Here is a 15,904-nt window from a genome sequence, read left to right as displayed (position 1 = left end):
AAGGGTGGTGGTACCTGACAGGGTTCTAAGGGTGGTGGTACCTGACGGTGTTCAGGGTGGTGGTACCTGACAGGGTTCTAAGGGTGGTGGTACCTGACGGGGTTCAGGGTGGTGGTACCTGACAGGGTTCTAAGGGTGGTGGTACCTGACGGGGTTCTAAGGGTGGTGGTACCTGACGCGGTTCAGGGTGGTGGTACCTGCTCATGGTCTTCCTCGGTGTCTCCAGATATGACGATTCTTTTCTCCACTCTGGTTTCTGAAACTCCTCCTTTCATCATCTAAGGATGAAAACAGAAGAAGAGACGAGACTCAACATTTGAACCATCCTGAAGGTCAGAGACCTCCGACCCAATGTGACCTTTGACCTGTTCAGTAGGCACGCTTTGGTGGGATGAAATGCTACCCAAGATAAAAATGCCGGACAGTCCTTCACTGTTTTGTAAAAAGGCGACCGATGGCTCCTGCAAACTGCTGAGATCCATTGATGTGTTGCTGTGTGAACACAGCGACTGCATGGTGTTGCCATGGTGATACCTTGGTGATGTGGGTGGTGGTGGTGGTGTTGGACGTCTCTGCGGTGAAGGTCTGGGAGCTCAGAAGGAGGCCGCCAGGGGGATCAGTGCTGCCTTGGCTCTGAAACGCATCAGAACAAAACCAGAACCATCAGGAGGCACAACGGGATGCTGTGGGTCCAACTGGTACCGACTGGATCAGTACCAGTCAGGTCAGGAACACTGAGGATCATCTGGTCTCCTCACTGAGCCACAAACAACCTGATTCTAACCAACAGTCAGGGAACCTGTGGCAGTACAGAGCAGGACCAGGAAATGGGCCGGATCTGAATGTTTACAATTCACATCCAGCTGAAATGGATCAGAACCAGGCCTTAAATCAAAGAATACACGGATAGGTTCTGTTGTTGGAGTTTGGATTTCTGGTCTTCACAGATCTGCTGAAGACCAGAACCAGAACCAGACCACATGAGGCAGCGTTTAGCTTCTCTGCTCCTCAGATCTGGAACAAAACCTGCTGGTTTCTTTAAAATGGAGATCTGCCTGGTAGCTTTGGATCAGTACCAGAACCGCTCTGACTGACCCAATCACCTCTGGACAGATGCAAACATGGATGAATGAAAGACGTCCTCACCCCTGGAGCTTCGTAGGTCAGAGTCTTCCTCATCACCGGGACTTCCTGAAACACACAGGAAACCCTGTTTAACTGTTGACACCGGAGACAACCGGAGACAACCGGTCCTCCACATTCAACAGGACATGTAGTGGTACCAGAACCAGGCAGGTAACACTGGGACAGAGACTATCAGGAGGACAGGTCCAAAAGGTCTGCTGCGGACAGATCTCCATGGGATGAAGCGACTCAGAGGGACAGAGGGACTCTATGGGACTTGGTGGGACAGGACCTACTGGGAAATATCTCAGTGGGACGGGTCTCTGCAGCTCCATGGTTACCTCCTCGTCCTCATGTGGGGACTGTTGGGTGGGACTGGTGGAGTCCCAGGACATGGGGCGGGGTGCAGGCGGGGTCCACTCTCCTTCCTCCTGGGAGTCGTCTGACTCTCTGTCGTCATGGTAACCACAGGTGGCTTGTCTGACCACAGCCTCCATCGACTCATCGACGGCTGCCTGAGCGAGCACGCTGATGACATCATCATCACTGCTACCCTCATCACTGCCATCCTCATCCTCATCTTCATCACTAGCCTCACGTTTACCGCTGCCATCACTAGCTCCGCCCCCATCGCCGCAGCCGGGCTGCTGGGCTGTGACATCATCATCAGGGGCCTGACCGGCTCCTGGAGGTGGAGGCGGGGGGCAACAGGGGGGAGGGGCTACCTTAAAGTGATCTGCGATGTCCCGCTCCCTGGACTCTGGGAGGACAAAGACTGTCTCCACCTTCTCCGACGTCTGAAACAGAAAACAGAGACATTCAGGAGACATGTGGGACAGAAGTGTCTTATCAAGACGTCCAGATATGAAAACGTCTTCAAGTTCTGAATAAAAGGACAATCCTCTGGAGACAATGAAGACATGACAGAGATGGACCTGGACAGGGAAACATGAGGACATGAGGACAGCACCTTCAGCAGGTTGTGTTCCCTGAAGGTCTCTTGCTCTCTGGCGGACTTTAGCAGAGCCATCAGTTCTGGAGACATTTCATTGAAGGACGGTTTGGGCTGGACAGGAGAGACAGACTGAGGTGAGGACATGGAAATAGACATGGACACCTTGATGGACCTGGCAGCTCTGGGTTTGAGGACCAAAACCGAGCCCAGTGGGTTCTGGGTTCCACTGAAGCTTCAGTCATCTTCAGGTTCAAACTTACCAACAGTTGAACGACCAGAGAGGCTCATCACACCCTGCAATGAATGCTGCCCCCTCTGGATGAACCCTGACCTCAGGATGAACCCTGACCTCAGGATGAACCCTGATCTCTGGATGAACCCTGACCTCAGGATGAACCCTGACCTCAGGATGAACCCTGACCTCTACATGAACCCTGACCTCAGGATGAACCCTGACCTCAGGATGAACCCTGACCTCAGGATGAACCCTGACCTGAAAGGGAAGAAGAAGAAAAGCCAGCAGCTTCCTGCGCTCCATTTTGCTCAGGAACAGGAACAAAATGGCCTCTGGGAGGAAGTGCAGCTGAAGCCTGGAGCTCCTCACTGCCCCCTGCTGGACATGAAGGACCGGAGGCATCCAGGTTCTGGTTCTGGGCCTCCAGGTTGACCAGCAGGAACAGGAAGTGACCCGGCTGGACGCTTTATGAGACAGGAAGCCATAAGAACTAGAAAGCGATCAGAACCACTCGTTCCGGATCAGAACCAGCGCTCTCAGCCGTTCAGTTTCACACCTCACTTCCTGCTTCAGTGCCACAGCAGGACAGTGATGTCACTCATCATACTTGTTTCCATGCCAACCAGCATACCACTGTGGCAGTGGGGGCGGGGCTTAGCCCCCACTGCCACAGTGGCGGTGGGGGCTCGTCCTGATGATGAGGCAATGACGTCATCAGGACTCCTCCCCCCTCCCTGCTGCTTCCAGCCGGCGCCGGCTGCGTTTTCGGCTCCTGGACGGTGACCGGCAGTCCTCTACTGATGACATCATCAGTGGCAGACACCAGGACATGTCTGTCCGTTGCCATGGTGACATCGTCCACAGCCCACACCGAGAGGACTCTGCCGGTTGTCGTGTCGTAGCTCCGCCCCTGCCTCTCTCTGATTGGCTGTCCAGCAGCTCGGCTTGTCATGAACACCCCTCCCTCCTGGACAGGTGAGTGACATCAGCCAATCAGGTGATAGGACACAGGTAAGGTAAATAAGCTTTAAATCGCTTCTTTGGAGACCTGATTCACTCACTATACTTTTGCAGTTATGATCTGTTATCTGGTAAAACACGTTGTTATCTCATCATGGATATTAAAGTGTGAGTGAACTCAGTTCACCGATTCTGAGTTCTGGTTCTACAGACCTAAAAGTTCTGCTGAGGCTCTGGACGCCCCTAGAACCTCCAGTTGACCCCAGGTTGACCCCAGACTGACCCCAGGTTGACCTCCAGTTGACCCCAGGTTGACCTCCAGTTGACCCCGGTTGACCCGCTCACCTCCTCGGGCTCCAGCGGTTCGATCATGGGTGCGTCGTCGGCGCGGCGCAGAGGAGACGAGGCCAGGCGTTTGTCCCACTCCGTCATGCCGCCGCCCCCCTGCTCTCCCTCCAGGAAGGAGCGCCGCAGCGCGCTGATGGACGTCTGGACGATGTCCTCTGGGCTGCCCAGTGTCTCCTGTGGAGGACGGGACAGAGGGTTGCCGGTTCTATGCCCTGCCTGTTATTGGACGAGCCTCGTGTTTACCTGAGTCTTCAGGTCTTCGTCCTGATCAGACTGTTGGATAGACAGACATGTTACAGGGTGTCCCCAGGGGACAGGGGACCTGTATGGGAGGGACAGGTGTGTACCTCGGTCACGGTCAGGTCACCATCGACGACGGTGTCCGTCAGCTCCGTCTGGAAAACAAAGAGTTAATTACAGGGAGGTGGACAGGAGGGACGGCAGGACAGGAGGGACAGGTTTGATCACCTTGGTGTCGTGTTTCTGTGGAGACGGAGGACTTTCTGGAGAAACCTCTGTAGCCTTCCTCTCCTCCTCTTTCTGCTCCTCTTTCCGCTCCTCTTTCTGCTCCTCCTCCACCAGCAGCAGCAGAACCTCCTCAACTGGAACCAGAACCAGAACCTTCATGGGTTGGACAGGTGTCCGTGTCCCCTTTATGAGACACTGTGACCCGTCCAGTTCTTCCAGAGAAAGTCCTCCCCTGGTTTATTAAGCTAATGGTACCAATTGATCGATCTTTATCCATCGATCATCGGTTCGTCCAGCGTCGACGCGGCAGGAAGCTCAGCTGCTTCTTCTCCTCTGATTGGTCAGATTCTTACCTGGCTCCTCCCGCCTGTCGTCCAGCCTCCTGGTTACCGTGGCGATGTGGTCGCTGACAGCGATGGCTTTCGATGCTCCGTACAGTCCTGAGCCCATGTCTGCACACACACACACACACACACCGCTGTGATGTCATCACCATTACATCAGCACAGGAAACCAACAGTCACCTTTGCCATAGCAACCATTGTGATGCTCAGTCAGTCTGTTCATAACAGCTCATTGCCAAGGCAACAGCACAATCAGCCAATCAGAGCTAAGGGCACATGCATGGCGTCCTGGCGGACAAATCAGAGCGCAGCGTTGGTGTCACATGGTGACAAAGGTTCTTCTGAACAACATGGCCAATACCAAGGTCAGAGACCAGGGAACCCACCTGGTGGTGGAGCGGGTACCAGGTTCCCTCCTCCAGGTGGAGGTGGGATCCGGTTTGAACCCGGTTCGGGTCAGAACCTGCATCTGCAGGTCTCTGGGTGATGGAGGACGCAGCAGGACATGGACAGACGGTGAGGATTTATGAAGCCTGACCTTTGGTCGGCCATGGAACAAAAACAGCTGATCCAACAGAAAAGTGTGTTGGTAGATCTAACTCTACACACACCTTGAACACCTGAACTTGAAGACTCCAAAGGTCACTCTCAGGTCCCTGACAGTGTTGGACTCCTCCCTGTGGTCGTCCACACGGTCTCTGCTTTGTCTCGTTCAGGGAGAAGAAGGATCCGACTGCTTGCTTTGCTCAAACAGCCAGCAGTGAGCTGGTATCAGAGTACAGAGGTACGCAAGAGAAACCTTTGATGAACCGAACTCTGGGTAGAGAGGAAATCTACAAAGAAGTTCTGGATTAGATGCGTTAGAAAGGGACAGAGGTCACTGAGGTTGATGAAGGTTTACTCCAGAGTCAACCAGAACCTGGAGGCTCCAAACATCATCAAGCCTCAGATTCAGGAAGAGCAGAGCGCCTGGTGGAGCATACAGTAGTTTGGTTGTCTGGTTTATGCGAGTTTTTGGAGGTTTAGAGAGGACTTGTCAAGAATCAGTCTGTAGAGATAATCATGTCTGGTTCGTTCTGCTCTGTGTACAAAGGTCGATCTTTAGCAGTGGTTGGCTGCTGAGAATGAAGTGAACAGTTTCCATGTATGGTGCACCGTCTCTGCCCTTGAGCCCCACAGCGCCCCCTGCACACATGTTGATGGCAGCGCATGTCTGACATGTGACTGCATCAACGCAAACAGATGATCAGTGGCGGGTCTGAAACAAGCACAGCCAGTCAGGATGCAACAATCCAAAAAAGCTGAGAGAAGCAAGACCTGGAACCAATCAGAGAGCAGCAGCACTCCAACCAATTAGCAGATCTCAGAGCTGCAGAGTTCAGGACTACCTGAGTAAGCTCGATCGTTGGCTTTGAGCGACACAGTGATGGCAGGAGAGCCAATCAGAGAAGACGTTGCTGTGGTCCTGGAAGCTAAAGACCAATCAGAAATGGGTAAGGAACATGTAAACACTCTAGTGACCCATCAGTACTCCCCTTCCTCTGGAACCAGCCATAGAAAGTGGACCTAGAGACTCTGTCAGGGAGCTTGGAGCTCCTACCAGAGGCCCCAGTGCTCAAGGCCCCGTCCTCCATGCTTCAGACCTGATGTATGAATGGGCCCCCAGCTGGTTTCTGCAGAGCACACCACCATCATTTGAATGAGGAGTGCTGGAGCAGAGAAGCGGGCCCTGAGGACCGGGTCTGGGTACCAATGCCTGCACCAGAATCAGGACTAACTACAGGGGTCCGTACTCCTTCTGAGACCAGAACAACAGAACCAGCACTGGAGCTCTACAGAAACCAATGACCTACTGGTAACTGGTGTGATTGGTACCTCCGTCCAGGCTCCGGCTCAGCATGTTCCTCTTGCTGATGCATCGTGGGAAGTTGGGAGCGGGTCTGGATATCTGAGCGCTGGCTCTGCGGCTCTGAATCTGGGTCCGACCGCTGTAGCGAAACTTTGACCCCAGAGACAGAAACTTCTTTGGCGGTTCCTCAGGAGACAGCAGCCTGTGAGACAGACGGCTGTGAGACGTCTCCTGGACACATGGACGGAGATGTTTGGACACCAGAGAGCTGCCGACCTGAAGAAGGAGTGATGCTCCACACACACCTTCCACAGCCGCTTGGCTGCTCTGTGGTTTAGCAGCTTGAAGCCAATGATGGACTCAAACTGGTCAAACTGGAGACAAACAGAGGTTACAGTAAACCCAGCAGGCATCAGCTGCTAGCAACGCAGCTACATGTTAGCTCATTAGCACTCCACAACAACTTGGTAGTGGTGTGCACTGCTAGCTAACAAACTAGCTGCGCTATACCTAAAGCACTAGGTCTATTGTAAAGTGCTAATAATAAACATTAGCTATGCTAATGCTAAAGTCCTATACTAACATAGTATTTAGCAGAGGCTAATGCTAGAGCACTAACTTTAAACATGTTGATCAATCATGTGTCAGTGACAGTAACATAGTAGCTAAGTGTGCTAAAGGTTAACAAAATGCTAAAGCGGTAAATAAAACAATTAGCTCTGCTATTAGCGCCTTAGCAGATTAGCAGAACTGCAGCCACCTCTTCAACATGCTAACAACTGGTTGTCAGTTGCTGGGTCAGAGGACAGAGGGTGTCTTCCGTCCGTCTCACCTCTCCAGGTCGGATCTTGATGTAAAAGTTGTTCCGTTTGTAGGAAATCTTCAGGATCTTTGGCCAGGAGAATCGGTTGATCCTCAGCCGGTCTCTGTACACCAGCAGCCCGCTGTTACACACGCCCAGCATGATGGCCACGCCCTCCGAGTCCTGCAGACATACAGCGGTCAGTGAAGGCAACACGGCCACTTCAGGCACAGCTGCAGGAACATGGACATCAGGGGACATTGGGGGACATCAGGGGAACACCTGGGCTCAGAATCGGCGACGGCAGCAACAGGTGAGTCCAGGTGAGACTGGGCCAGGTATCAGGTTCTGATCTAATCGTGCAATCCATGAGAGACGGTTCCTCAACAGAACCGCCGTCTGTCCACAAACTGGACAACCTCAGGACAATCAGGATCACACTGAGGACGCCGTCTTACCTCTGACTGAGCAGACAGACAGTCAAAACGGTTTCCTGCCATCTAGTCCAAGCAGGCGGACAGACAGAGACAGAGACAGAGAGACGGAAGGACAGAAAGAGAGACGGACAAAGACAAACAGAGAGACAGAGACAAAGAGACAGAGGGACAGACAGTCATTCAGACAGAAGGACTGGTCTGAATGTAGACTGTCCAACAGAGACACTCACATCATTAAACTGAAGGTTTGCTAGCAGGACGTCCTGAAGGACAAATGGACTCTGTTGGACACCAAGGGAAGCTCTGATTGGCTCAGAAGGAACCAATGAGAAGCCAGTTAGAAATTAAATCCAGTGCAACAGGAAACAGAAAGTTCAGCCAAGCTGAGAGTCAGGGTGAGGGCAGGGTCACTGAGGTCAGGGGTCACTGAGGTCAGGAGGATGTACAGGTGAGGTGAATGCAGGTTTGTCTTCTGGCTGATGATGGGATCAGTCGGACCCATTTAGCCGTCGGTCCTGATCAGAGATTCTGGTGAACTGAACCTGATGGTGGAAAAATCATTTCTGTCCCATCAGCAGCAGCCGCCGCTATCGATGGAACAGGAAGTGTGTCGCTGCTGATTTATTGGAAACTCTGAAAGCAGAGCAGCAGCGCGACTGAACCCAATGAGGACGGGCCAGAGCCGTGGTCCGACAGAACCAGACCCTCAAAACGCTTCACTGATGGTTCAGAAAAAACAAACAATACGGTGACCCAGAACCCGGTCGGCCCTGACTGGAAGAACCCAGAACCCGGTCGGCCTCACCTTGGCGTGATGCAGGTCCACTCCATACATGGACAGCTTCTTCACATTCTCCAGGAAATGCATCTCAGCTTCTGCTGGACTCATTCCCCTAAACACACAGAGACCCGTCAGAACTCCAGAACCTCACCTGAACCCGGACACATCCGACCGGCACCGCGGCCCGCTGACCTGAGGGTCCGGTGCAGATCCACGATCTTGGCCTCCATCTCTTTGGTTTGGTTTGGAGCGAAACACAACTCACTGACGTAGTCTGGAGCACATTCATCTGGAAACCAGGCGGACAAGGGTCAACCCAGAAACACTGACCTGCTCTGACCCCTGGGGTCAGTCAGGGTCAGGCTCTGGACCAGACTTCAGTCTCTCAGGTGTTTTCCGTACCAGAGTCGTAGTCTCCGAGCTCTGACTGAACCGTGTAGGAACCAAGAACAGCGTGAGTCGCAAAGGAACATGGAAGACGTCCGGAAACGATATCCTGTCTGAGCTGCAGACACAGGAAGTACCTGCCGAGAGACAGAAACCAGGTGAGATACGAAGACGAGGACGTGCTGAGAGCTGGTCAACAGGTGGCGCTGTACCTGGTGATGTCCTCAGACAGCTGGGCCGGGTTCGGAGGGTAAAACTTTACGTTAAAGGAGAAGTTCCAGGGAACGCCTGAGGAGAGAAGAGAAGAGTCAGCGCTAACGGAAAGGAACGGCGAAGACGCAACAACCAACCAATCAGCTCCAAACTGACCTCTGACCTGCTTCTTAATCTCCTTCGCAGGATCCAACCAGTTCTGCAACAGAGAGACAGACATGTGGACAGTTAGACATGTGGACAGAAGCATCCTTTAAATAGGAAACCTGGCTGCTTTGTTCTTTAACCTGTCATTCACAGGTTGTCATTCACAATGACAGGGGTGTCAAACTCCAGCCCTCTGCTGTCCTGCAGTGTTTAGATGTGCCACAGGTAAAAAACAGTGGAATGAAATGGCTTAATTACCTCCTCCCTGTGTAGATCGGTTCTCCTGAGCCTTGCTAATGACCTAATTATTCTTTTCAGGTGTGGTGCAGCAGAGGCACATCTAAAAGTTGCAGGACAGCGGCCCTTGAGGACTGGAGTTTGTCACCCCTGTCACGAGAGGACCCAAATTTGGGTCCTCTCGTGAATAACAGGTTAACTAGGGTCTATTCAGACATAAAATCTGTCAACATTACTGGTTAACTGGACAGGTAGAGAGACAGACAGAGACTGATAGAGACAGGTGAGACAGACAGAGACAGATAGAGACATGTGAGACATGTACCTTGTTGCTGTCTGCGTCTCTGAAGGACAGGCTGAAGTAATCTCTCTCCAGCAGATTGAGGTGATCACAAACTTTCTCAAACAGCTGCAAACCTCGAGATCGTTTCTGTAACCAGAGAGCGAACGGGTAGTTGTTGCTACTGGTTTACTTCATGATTTGACTAGGACGGTCCACATTAGTCAACATTACTGTGGTTTACAGTAACATTAATTAGCACAATGGCTAAATGTCAGACAGGTAACGACAGAAAGTGAAACAGATTAAAATAAATATTTTTATTTCTGAATAAAATCATTTAAAGGTGAGGAGCTAAACAGCTAGCTACGCTAACTGATCAGGGGTCAGTCCTCTTCACTAGCACTGCAGCGCTAACCTGAATGGGGTTTAGTGGAAACAAATGCTAAAGCTCTGATCTCAACCATGTTGAATGCACCATGTGACATTTCCACTTCAAGAAATGGAACAAAAACGTCTTCAAAATAAGAGCATGAGTACAAACATCCAACTACTTTAATAATGATAACTTCAACACAGACGTTGAACTTTATTCTACCGGATGTTTAGCAAAGAGCAGAGCTAGCTAACACTTCAGAATTTAAGCTAAGTGCGCTACAGTTAGCTCTACTGTTAGCTGATTAGTCCTGAACTCCCAATCTTGTAAAAGTCTAGAATTGTCCCTCCAAAAAAAATCACTGAAGAAACATTTGCATTTAAATATCAATATGAAAAGGCAAAAGAAACAAAGAACGAACTAAATCTGCCATTTATCTCAGAAAAAAATACTTAATTTTTAGGTCCCCCCTCTAATGTTAGAACAATGGTTCAGTCCAACTTGAAGGAGGAGCAACAGCTGCAATGGCACCGGCTGGTCAGAGCCGCTAAGTGAGGAGCTAGCTGTTAGCTGTTAGCTGTGGCTCTGCAGCACAAATAAAAACCCTCCAGTAAGTAAATACTTAAAAGAAATGTAAACATTTTATTTACTTTCACTGCTCAATAACAACAAACACATTGACAATAAAAATCAGACTGCAGTTTATTTTATTACTTTGGCTGAATCATGATAAACTGCCTTATTAGCAAAACTGCTACACTGCTTTCATAGAATTAAGCTTTTTGTTAAAGGTAGCAAACATCTCATTCATATTTAACTCTTTAACTTTTAGTTAATTAGAAGAGTTTGAAACGGGAGGGAGGAGCTGAGCAGGTGGACCAGCTCAGAGTGGGAGCTGAGAGCGGATAGAAAAACAGAAAACTGCCTTTATTTCTCATTGTCTTCAATGCAGAGCCACAAAATAAAATGAATATTTTTCTGTAGAAGCCCTGGTGCTTTCAGTGTCACGTTTAAGTTATAATACCCCCCAGATATTCATTTCTATCTACCTGTTGGTTCTCCGGCACCCAGGACAAAACTAAAAACGGCTTAAAAATAAAGCAACTTAAGTTATAATTTAAACAGCCCATAACTTGTATTGCGAGCCATTTCAACAAATCAATGTTTATGAGGAATTTTATTAAGAGCAGTTACTCATTAAAACATTTGTATTTTGTATACACCTTTAAATTTTTGCAAAGGTGTAGCAGAGATCAGATCAGTCAGACTGAACAAAACTTGTATAGAAGCAACATTTGAATTTTAGTTTTACTTCACTGCAGGCTGCTTACTTAGAAAAACACCTTTGATGTGCATTACTAGTCATTTTTGGTCCTGCAGCTTGAATGTGGTTTAAAAACTTTTTAAACCATTTTTACGTGACATTTCACTGTAACTTTGCCGACCCCCCCCCTCCCCCAAAATTGCTCTTAAGAAATGTTCCTGTTTATGGTTCCCCCCAATAATGAGATGGGATCTACGCCCTTGTCTGTCCCTGTCCAGTTTGTCCATCATGTGTCCCCTTCCCTCAGCACCACCCATCTCACCTCCACGATGCAGGTGAACTGCGACCCGTCCAGCAGCGCCACCCGGGTCTGCATGGTTCTGAAGCCCAGCGCGGTTCTGGCCGGAGAGCGAGTGACGCGTCCGCCTGACGACAGCGGACTGCTGGAGTCCTCAGCCAATGAGCTCTGAGCTGGGCCCTCCCCTCCCTGAGAAAACAGGAAGTGATGTCACCATTAACAGCAGGCCTGAGGTCAGAGGTCATCCTGGGTCTGAGGCCAGTTACCTGTTTAGGTGTGGAGTGGGCGGCGGCTTCAGGGAAAGGCTCCGCCTCTGGGGGCTGGGCTTCACTTGGCTCTGTTGTCATGGTGATTCACCTGGAGACAGTGATGTCACAGCTTAATGCCACGGTTACCACGGAGACCAGTGATGTCAGAGCAGGATACGATTCAGGAAGTGATGTTTGGTTCATTACTTAATGGTTAATTAATCATCACTTGATGCTGATGTGATACCAGGCCACCCAGAACCCAAACTGGACCTCCAGACCAGAACCGTGACATCACGCCAACTGCCATGGTAACCAGCCGCTGACCCGTCCAGCTGTCAGGTGAATGGTTACCACGGCAACAGCAGCGAGAGAAGGATTACAGCCGGAGACAATCTGATGTAATCTGATTTGGTGAGGATGATGATGAGATTCTGAGAGGAAGGTTCTGGAACCAGAATGGAAAAACAGCTGGTTCTGGTTGGGTTCTGACAAACTGGTCTAGTTTGTCAGAACCCAACCAGAACCAGAATTTAAAATCATCATTTTAGAGGATTAACCATTTGGAACCTTCAGAACCTCCTGAAGATCAGTGACGTTAGATGGTTCTGATGGTTCTGGTTCTGATGGTTCTGATCTCGAAGCCTGTCTTGGTTCTGGTAAAATGGACCGGTTTTGTTCTGGTTCTGGTGAATTGGACCGGTTCTGTTCTCCAGGCTGTACTAATGAAGTCAGAATTATTCGTACAGGAGAACTGAACCTGCAGAACCAGAGTCGTCAGGTTCTGGAAGAAGCCAGGACTCAGAACCGGTTCGGGTCCCGGGTGGGTTGAAGCAGCAGGACCCTCCCATCATCATCATCATCATCATCCTAATCTTCCTCAGCAGCAGCACGCGCTGCTTTGTTCAGGTGATCCTGATGAAGATGAGGATGCTCTTCATCACCAGAACCAGCTGACTCACCACCCGCAGCACGAACCCGAACCGAACGCATGAAACCGGGTCCAGACCGACCGGACCGGACCGCAGCGCAGCTCTTCCTCCTCCTCCTCTTCCTCTGCGGGAGTGTCCCGGGGCACGCGCGTGCCTGAGGTCCTGCAGCAGGACACGGACACGCGCATCGGGCTGCAGCGGGACCGGAACCGAGCGGCAGTAGCTGGAGGTTCTGTCTAGTGACCGAACCGGACCGAACCGAACCGGACCAGCTGCTCTGACATCAAAGCACCACTTTACCTGTCCTCGTGCAGGACGCTCGCCCTCTTTCCGCCGGTCAGCGATGCCGCTCTGCTCTCTACGTCATCACCTACTACGACTGGCTGTGACGTAATGACGCACGCCGAGCTCCGCTAGCCTTTGTTTGGAAATATTATTAAACTTTCATATAGTCATTCTTCAGACGCCGCGGAGCCCCGGAGGTTCAGGGGCCCCCCGAGGGCCGGAACCGAGGGTTCAGGGGGCCCAAGCAGAGAGTTCCTCTCTGATGTTGCAGTAAATCTGTTTTCTCATGCTGGTGAGCTTAATCTGATCAGCAGAACCAGAACCACAGAATCGGGTCGGTTCTGTTCCCCTCAGGAACATTCAGGAGTTTTTACTTAAAACCCCAAAATGTTTCACATTCAGTCCTTTATGCTAACAGCCTGTAAATCAAATCACAAAGCATCTGCTGTTTAATGTCATTAAAACAAATTATTTTTATTCCCTCGTTTCAATGAATCATTACAGACATAAACATTGACCTGGTTGGGTTTCTGTCTCATTTTCCAGTAAATGTTTCCCAGATTGAACATTTTCACTCATCATCCATCAATCACTTCTTACTTTGACTTTTCTCAAAATGGCAGAAACCATCAGCAGTGAAGCTTCAGAGACTCGTTTCCTCACTGACTGGAACTGGAGCCATGCTACCAGCTGTGCTAACAGATACGCTAACTGCTGTGCTAACAGATATGCTAACTGCTGTGCTAACAGATATGCTAACTGCTGTGCTAACAGATATGCTAACTGCTGTACTAACAGATATGCTAACTGCTGTGCTAACAGATATGCTAACTGCTGTACTAACAGATATGCTAACTGCTGTGCTAACAGATATGCTAACTGCTGTGCTAACAGATATGCTAACTGCTGTGCTAACAGATAAGCTAACTGCTGTGCTAACAGATATGCTAACCACTGTGCTAATAGATATGCTAACCACTGTGCTAACCGATGCTAACAGTAAAACAATGTCCCCCTGTCCTGATCCGCTGGTTGAGTTCAGTGAGACGGATCTGAGCGCATAGATCTATGAGGAGTGAGCCTGTAAAAATATTATTTATTAAAACAAACTTGCATACTTTTATTTTTAATATTTCATTATGATTACAATCATTATGACCCAGATTTTAATAATCAGATTATTAATGAACAGATGACCTGTGTGTGTGTGTGTGTGTGTGTGTGTGTGTGTGTGTGTGTGTGTGTGTGTGTGTTACTCACCGGTGCAGACAGGAAGTGATCCGTTCAAACAAAAGAAGAAAAAAAATTAATGAGATGAAAGAAGTGATGACATCACAGCTCTTCTTCTGCTGCTATTATTATAGTGGGTTGGTGACATCATCATCATCGTCACCCTCCATGAACCTCCTGAACACACACACACACACACACACACAGCCCAGCAGAAGTCATACTGGGAGTTCTGGTTGAAGCTTCAGGAAGTTTTCACGGCTCTGGATGTTTAATGCATCGATGAGGATTTAAAGTGAAAACTGAATTCTGACAAAGTATCTGTCAGGGGAAGAGACACAAACATGGAGGACCCATGTGGCCTAGTCAAAGCAGGAGGAAGATGAGCAGCTGGACTGAAACCCGTCCAGTACCGAACACTGACATGTTTTACTCAACAGTTTAACAGAAATAAAAAAATAATAATAATATCAATAATAATAATAATAAATCAGTGAATATTTCCTGCTGCTCCTTTAAGACCCGAACCAAAACCGAATCCAACCGGGTCAGGAGGCCTTGGTCCCGGTCCGGACCGGCAGAACCCGGCTGGGGAGCAGCAGGGAGGAAGAGGAGGATGAGGAGGAAGATGATTACCTGAACAGGTTCCGCAGCAGCGAGGAAGAGGATGCTGGTTCTGGTTCTGGTTCTGGCGGTCCGGTTCTCCCACTCAGTCTGTCTGCAGCTGTTTGGCGGATTATTGGTTTCTGTTCAGGCTCCGCCCCCAGATTATCTCCCCCCCCTCCCCTCCTCTCCCGGTCTGCCAGCTGCAGGAGGGGGAGGCGGGGGGACTGATGGAGACAGTGAGCCTGGTTCTGGTCCCGGTTCTGGTTCTGTTGATGCTGTTCTCCTGCAGGGATCAGAACCTCTCAGAGTCTCAGGTCCATTCTGGTTCTGGAGGACAGAAGACTCCTGCACTCTGATTGATCCAGACTCCTGGGGGGCGGGGCTTGTCAGACTCCTGGAGCGCTCCGATTGGTGGAGCCAAACTGATCCGAGATCAGATTCCCTGATGGCCGAAAGTCTGAGAGACACGAGGGCAGGAGTGTCCTCCTGTCTGTCCTCCTGCTGCCAATGAGAGGACAGACAGAGGGACAGAAGGAGGTAGTGTCCTCGTCCAGGGGACGTCCTCATGTTTGTCCTCCATCAGAGTTCAAGACCTGAGATCATCCAGAACCAGAACCAGAACCAGCTACTTCCTTGTTCTGTGATGTCATCAGTGACTCTCCAGTAAACAGATCATCAGAACCGGGCTGGGACCGGTTTCTAAAAGTTCCGGTTCAGATTGGTTCAGATTGGCCAGAGGGGTACCGACCAGGTCGGGTCGGGTCGCCTCTCAGACTGCAGCTCCAACAGAACCCTCAGTACCTGTCCCGCTGCCAGAACCGTGTTGCGCTGAGGCGGTTCTGGTTGTGACCCGGCCATCATGTTGGACCCTGGTGTTGACAGGAAGTCCCAACATTTCTGAGGAAACTCTGGACACGTAGTGACATCACTTCCTGTCAGCAGCCTGAATAGACAGGAAGTGACCCCACCTTCTTCCTCTCTGTTGGCCCGGTTCTGTGTCTACAACAACCTGAGCCCCAGGTGAAGGTTGACCCTGGAGCCGACCCAGAACCTGTGAATGTGGGCGGAGCCCCGGAGGAAGGAGGAGTCAGAGACGG

At 50.4% G+C, this 15,904-nt stretch overlaps 1 protein-coding gene across 20 annotated transcripts in view; it reads right to left on the bottom strand.

Annotated features, from left to right (window-relative positions):
* Positions 1-13,217, bottom strand: part of LOC106962303 (protein 4.1-like) — a 19,826-nt gene extending 6,609 nt beyond the window's left edge. For 2 of the 20 annotated variants that reach the window (XR_001427946.1, XR_001427951.1), the window contains exons 1-25: positions 12,987-13,212; positions 11,773-11,863; positions 11,531-11,695; positions 9,614-9,718; positions 9,061-9,103; positions 8,904-8,979; positions 8,707-8,828; positions 8,497-8,593; positions 8,329-8,416; positions 7,545-7,586; positions 7,117-7,269; positions 6,561-6,658; positions 6,311-6,486; positions 5,824-5,907; positions 4,445-4,543; positions 4,092-4,225; positions 3,971-4,018; positions 3,867-3,896; positions 3,621-3,797; positions 2,096-2,191; positions 1,851-1,922; positions 1,147-1,191; positions 535-633; positions 119-278; positions 15-41 (exon numbers count right to left, since the gene is read on the bottom strand). Coding sequence is in view for 10 of the 20 variants with exons in the window: in XM_015056630.1 (XP_014912116.1) it covers positions 183-278; positions 535-633; positions 1,147-1,191; positions 1,851-1,922; positions 2,096-2,191; positions 3,621-3,797; positions 3,867-3,896; positions 3,971-4,018; positions 4,092-4,225; positions 4,445-4,543; positions 5,824-5,907; positions 6,311-6,486; positions 6,561-6,658; positions 7,117-7,269; positions 7,545-7,586; positions 8,329-8,416; positions 8,497-8,593; positions 8,707-8,828; positions 8,904-8,979; positions 9,061-9,103; positions 9,614-9,718; positions 11,531-11,695; positions 11,773-11,853 (2,226 nt within the window). In the remaining 10 variants the exon portion in view is untranslated. Of the gene's footprint in view, positions 1-14; positions 279-534; positions 634-1,146; positions 1,192-1,850; positions 1,923-2,095; positions 2,192-2,946; positions 2,980-3,014; positions 3,283-3,620; positions 3,798-3,866; positions 3,897-3,970; positions 4,019-4,091; positions 4,226-4,444; positions 4,544-5,823; positions 5,908-6,310; positions 6,487-6,560; positions 6,659-7,116; positions 7,270-7,544; positions 7,587-8,328; positions 8,417-8,496; positions 8,594-8,706; positions 8,829-8,903; positions 8,980-9,060; positions 9,104-9,613; positions 9,719-11,530; positions 11,696-11,772; positions 11,864-12,716; positions 12,965-12,986 lie in introns of those variants that run through there. The other 18 variants (XR_001427947.1, XR_001427948.1, XR_001427944.1 and 15 more) reach the window with 14 other exon arrangements.
* Positions 13,218-15,904: the final 2,687 nt, after the last annotated feature.

The sequence above is a fragment of the Poecilia latipinna genome, unplaced genomic scaffold (genome assembly GCF_001443285.1).
Source record: "Poecilia latipinna isolate Pla-1442-1.1 unplaced genomic scaffold, P_latipinna-1.0 Scaffold1397, whole genome shotgun sequence".
Classification (NCBI taxonomy): Eukaryota; Metazoa; Chordata; class Actinopteri; order Cyprinodontiformes; family Poeciliidae; genus Poecilia; species Poecilia latipinna.
The sequence above is the reverse complement of the archived record's forward strand: the minus strand, read 5'-3'. Positions and strand labels throughout refer to the sequence as shown.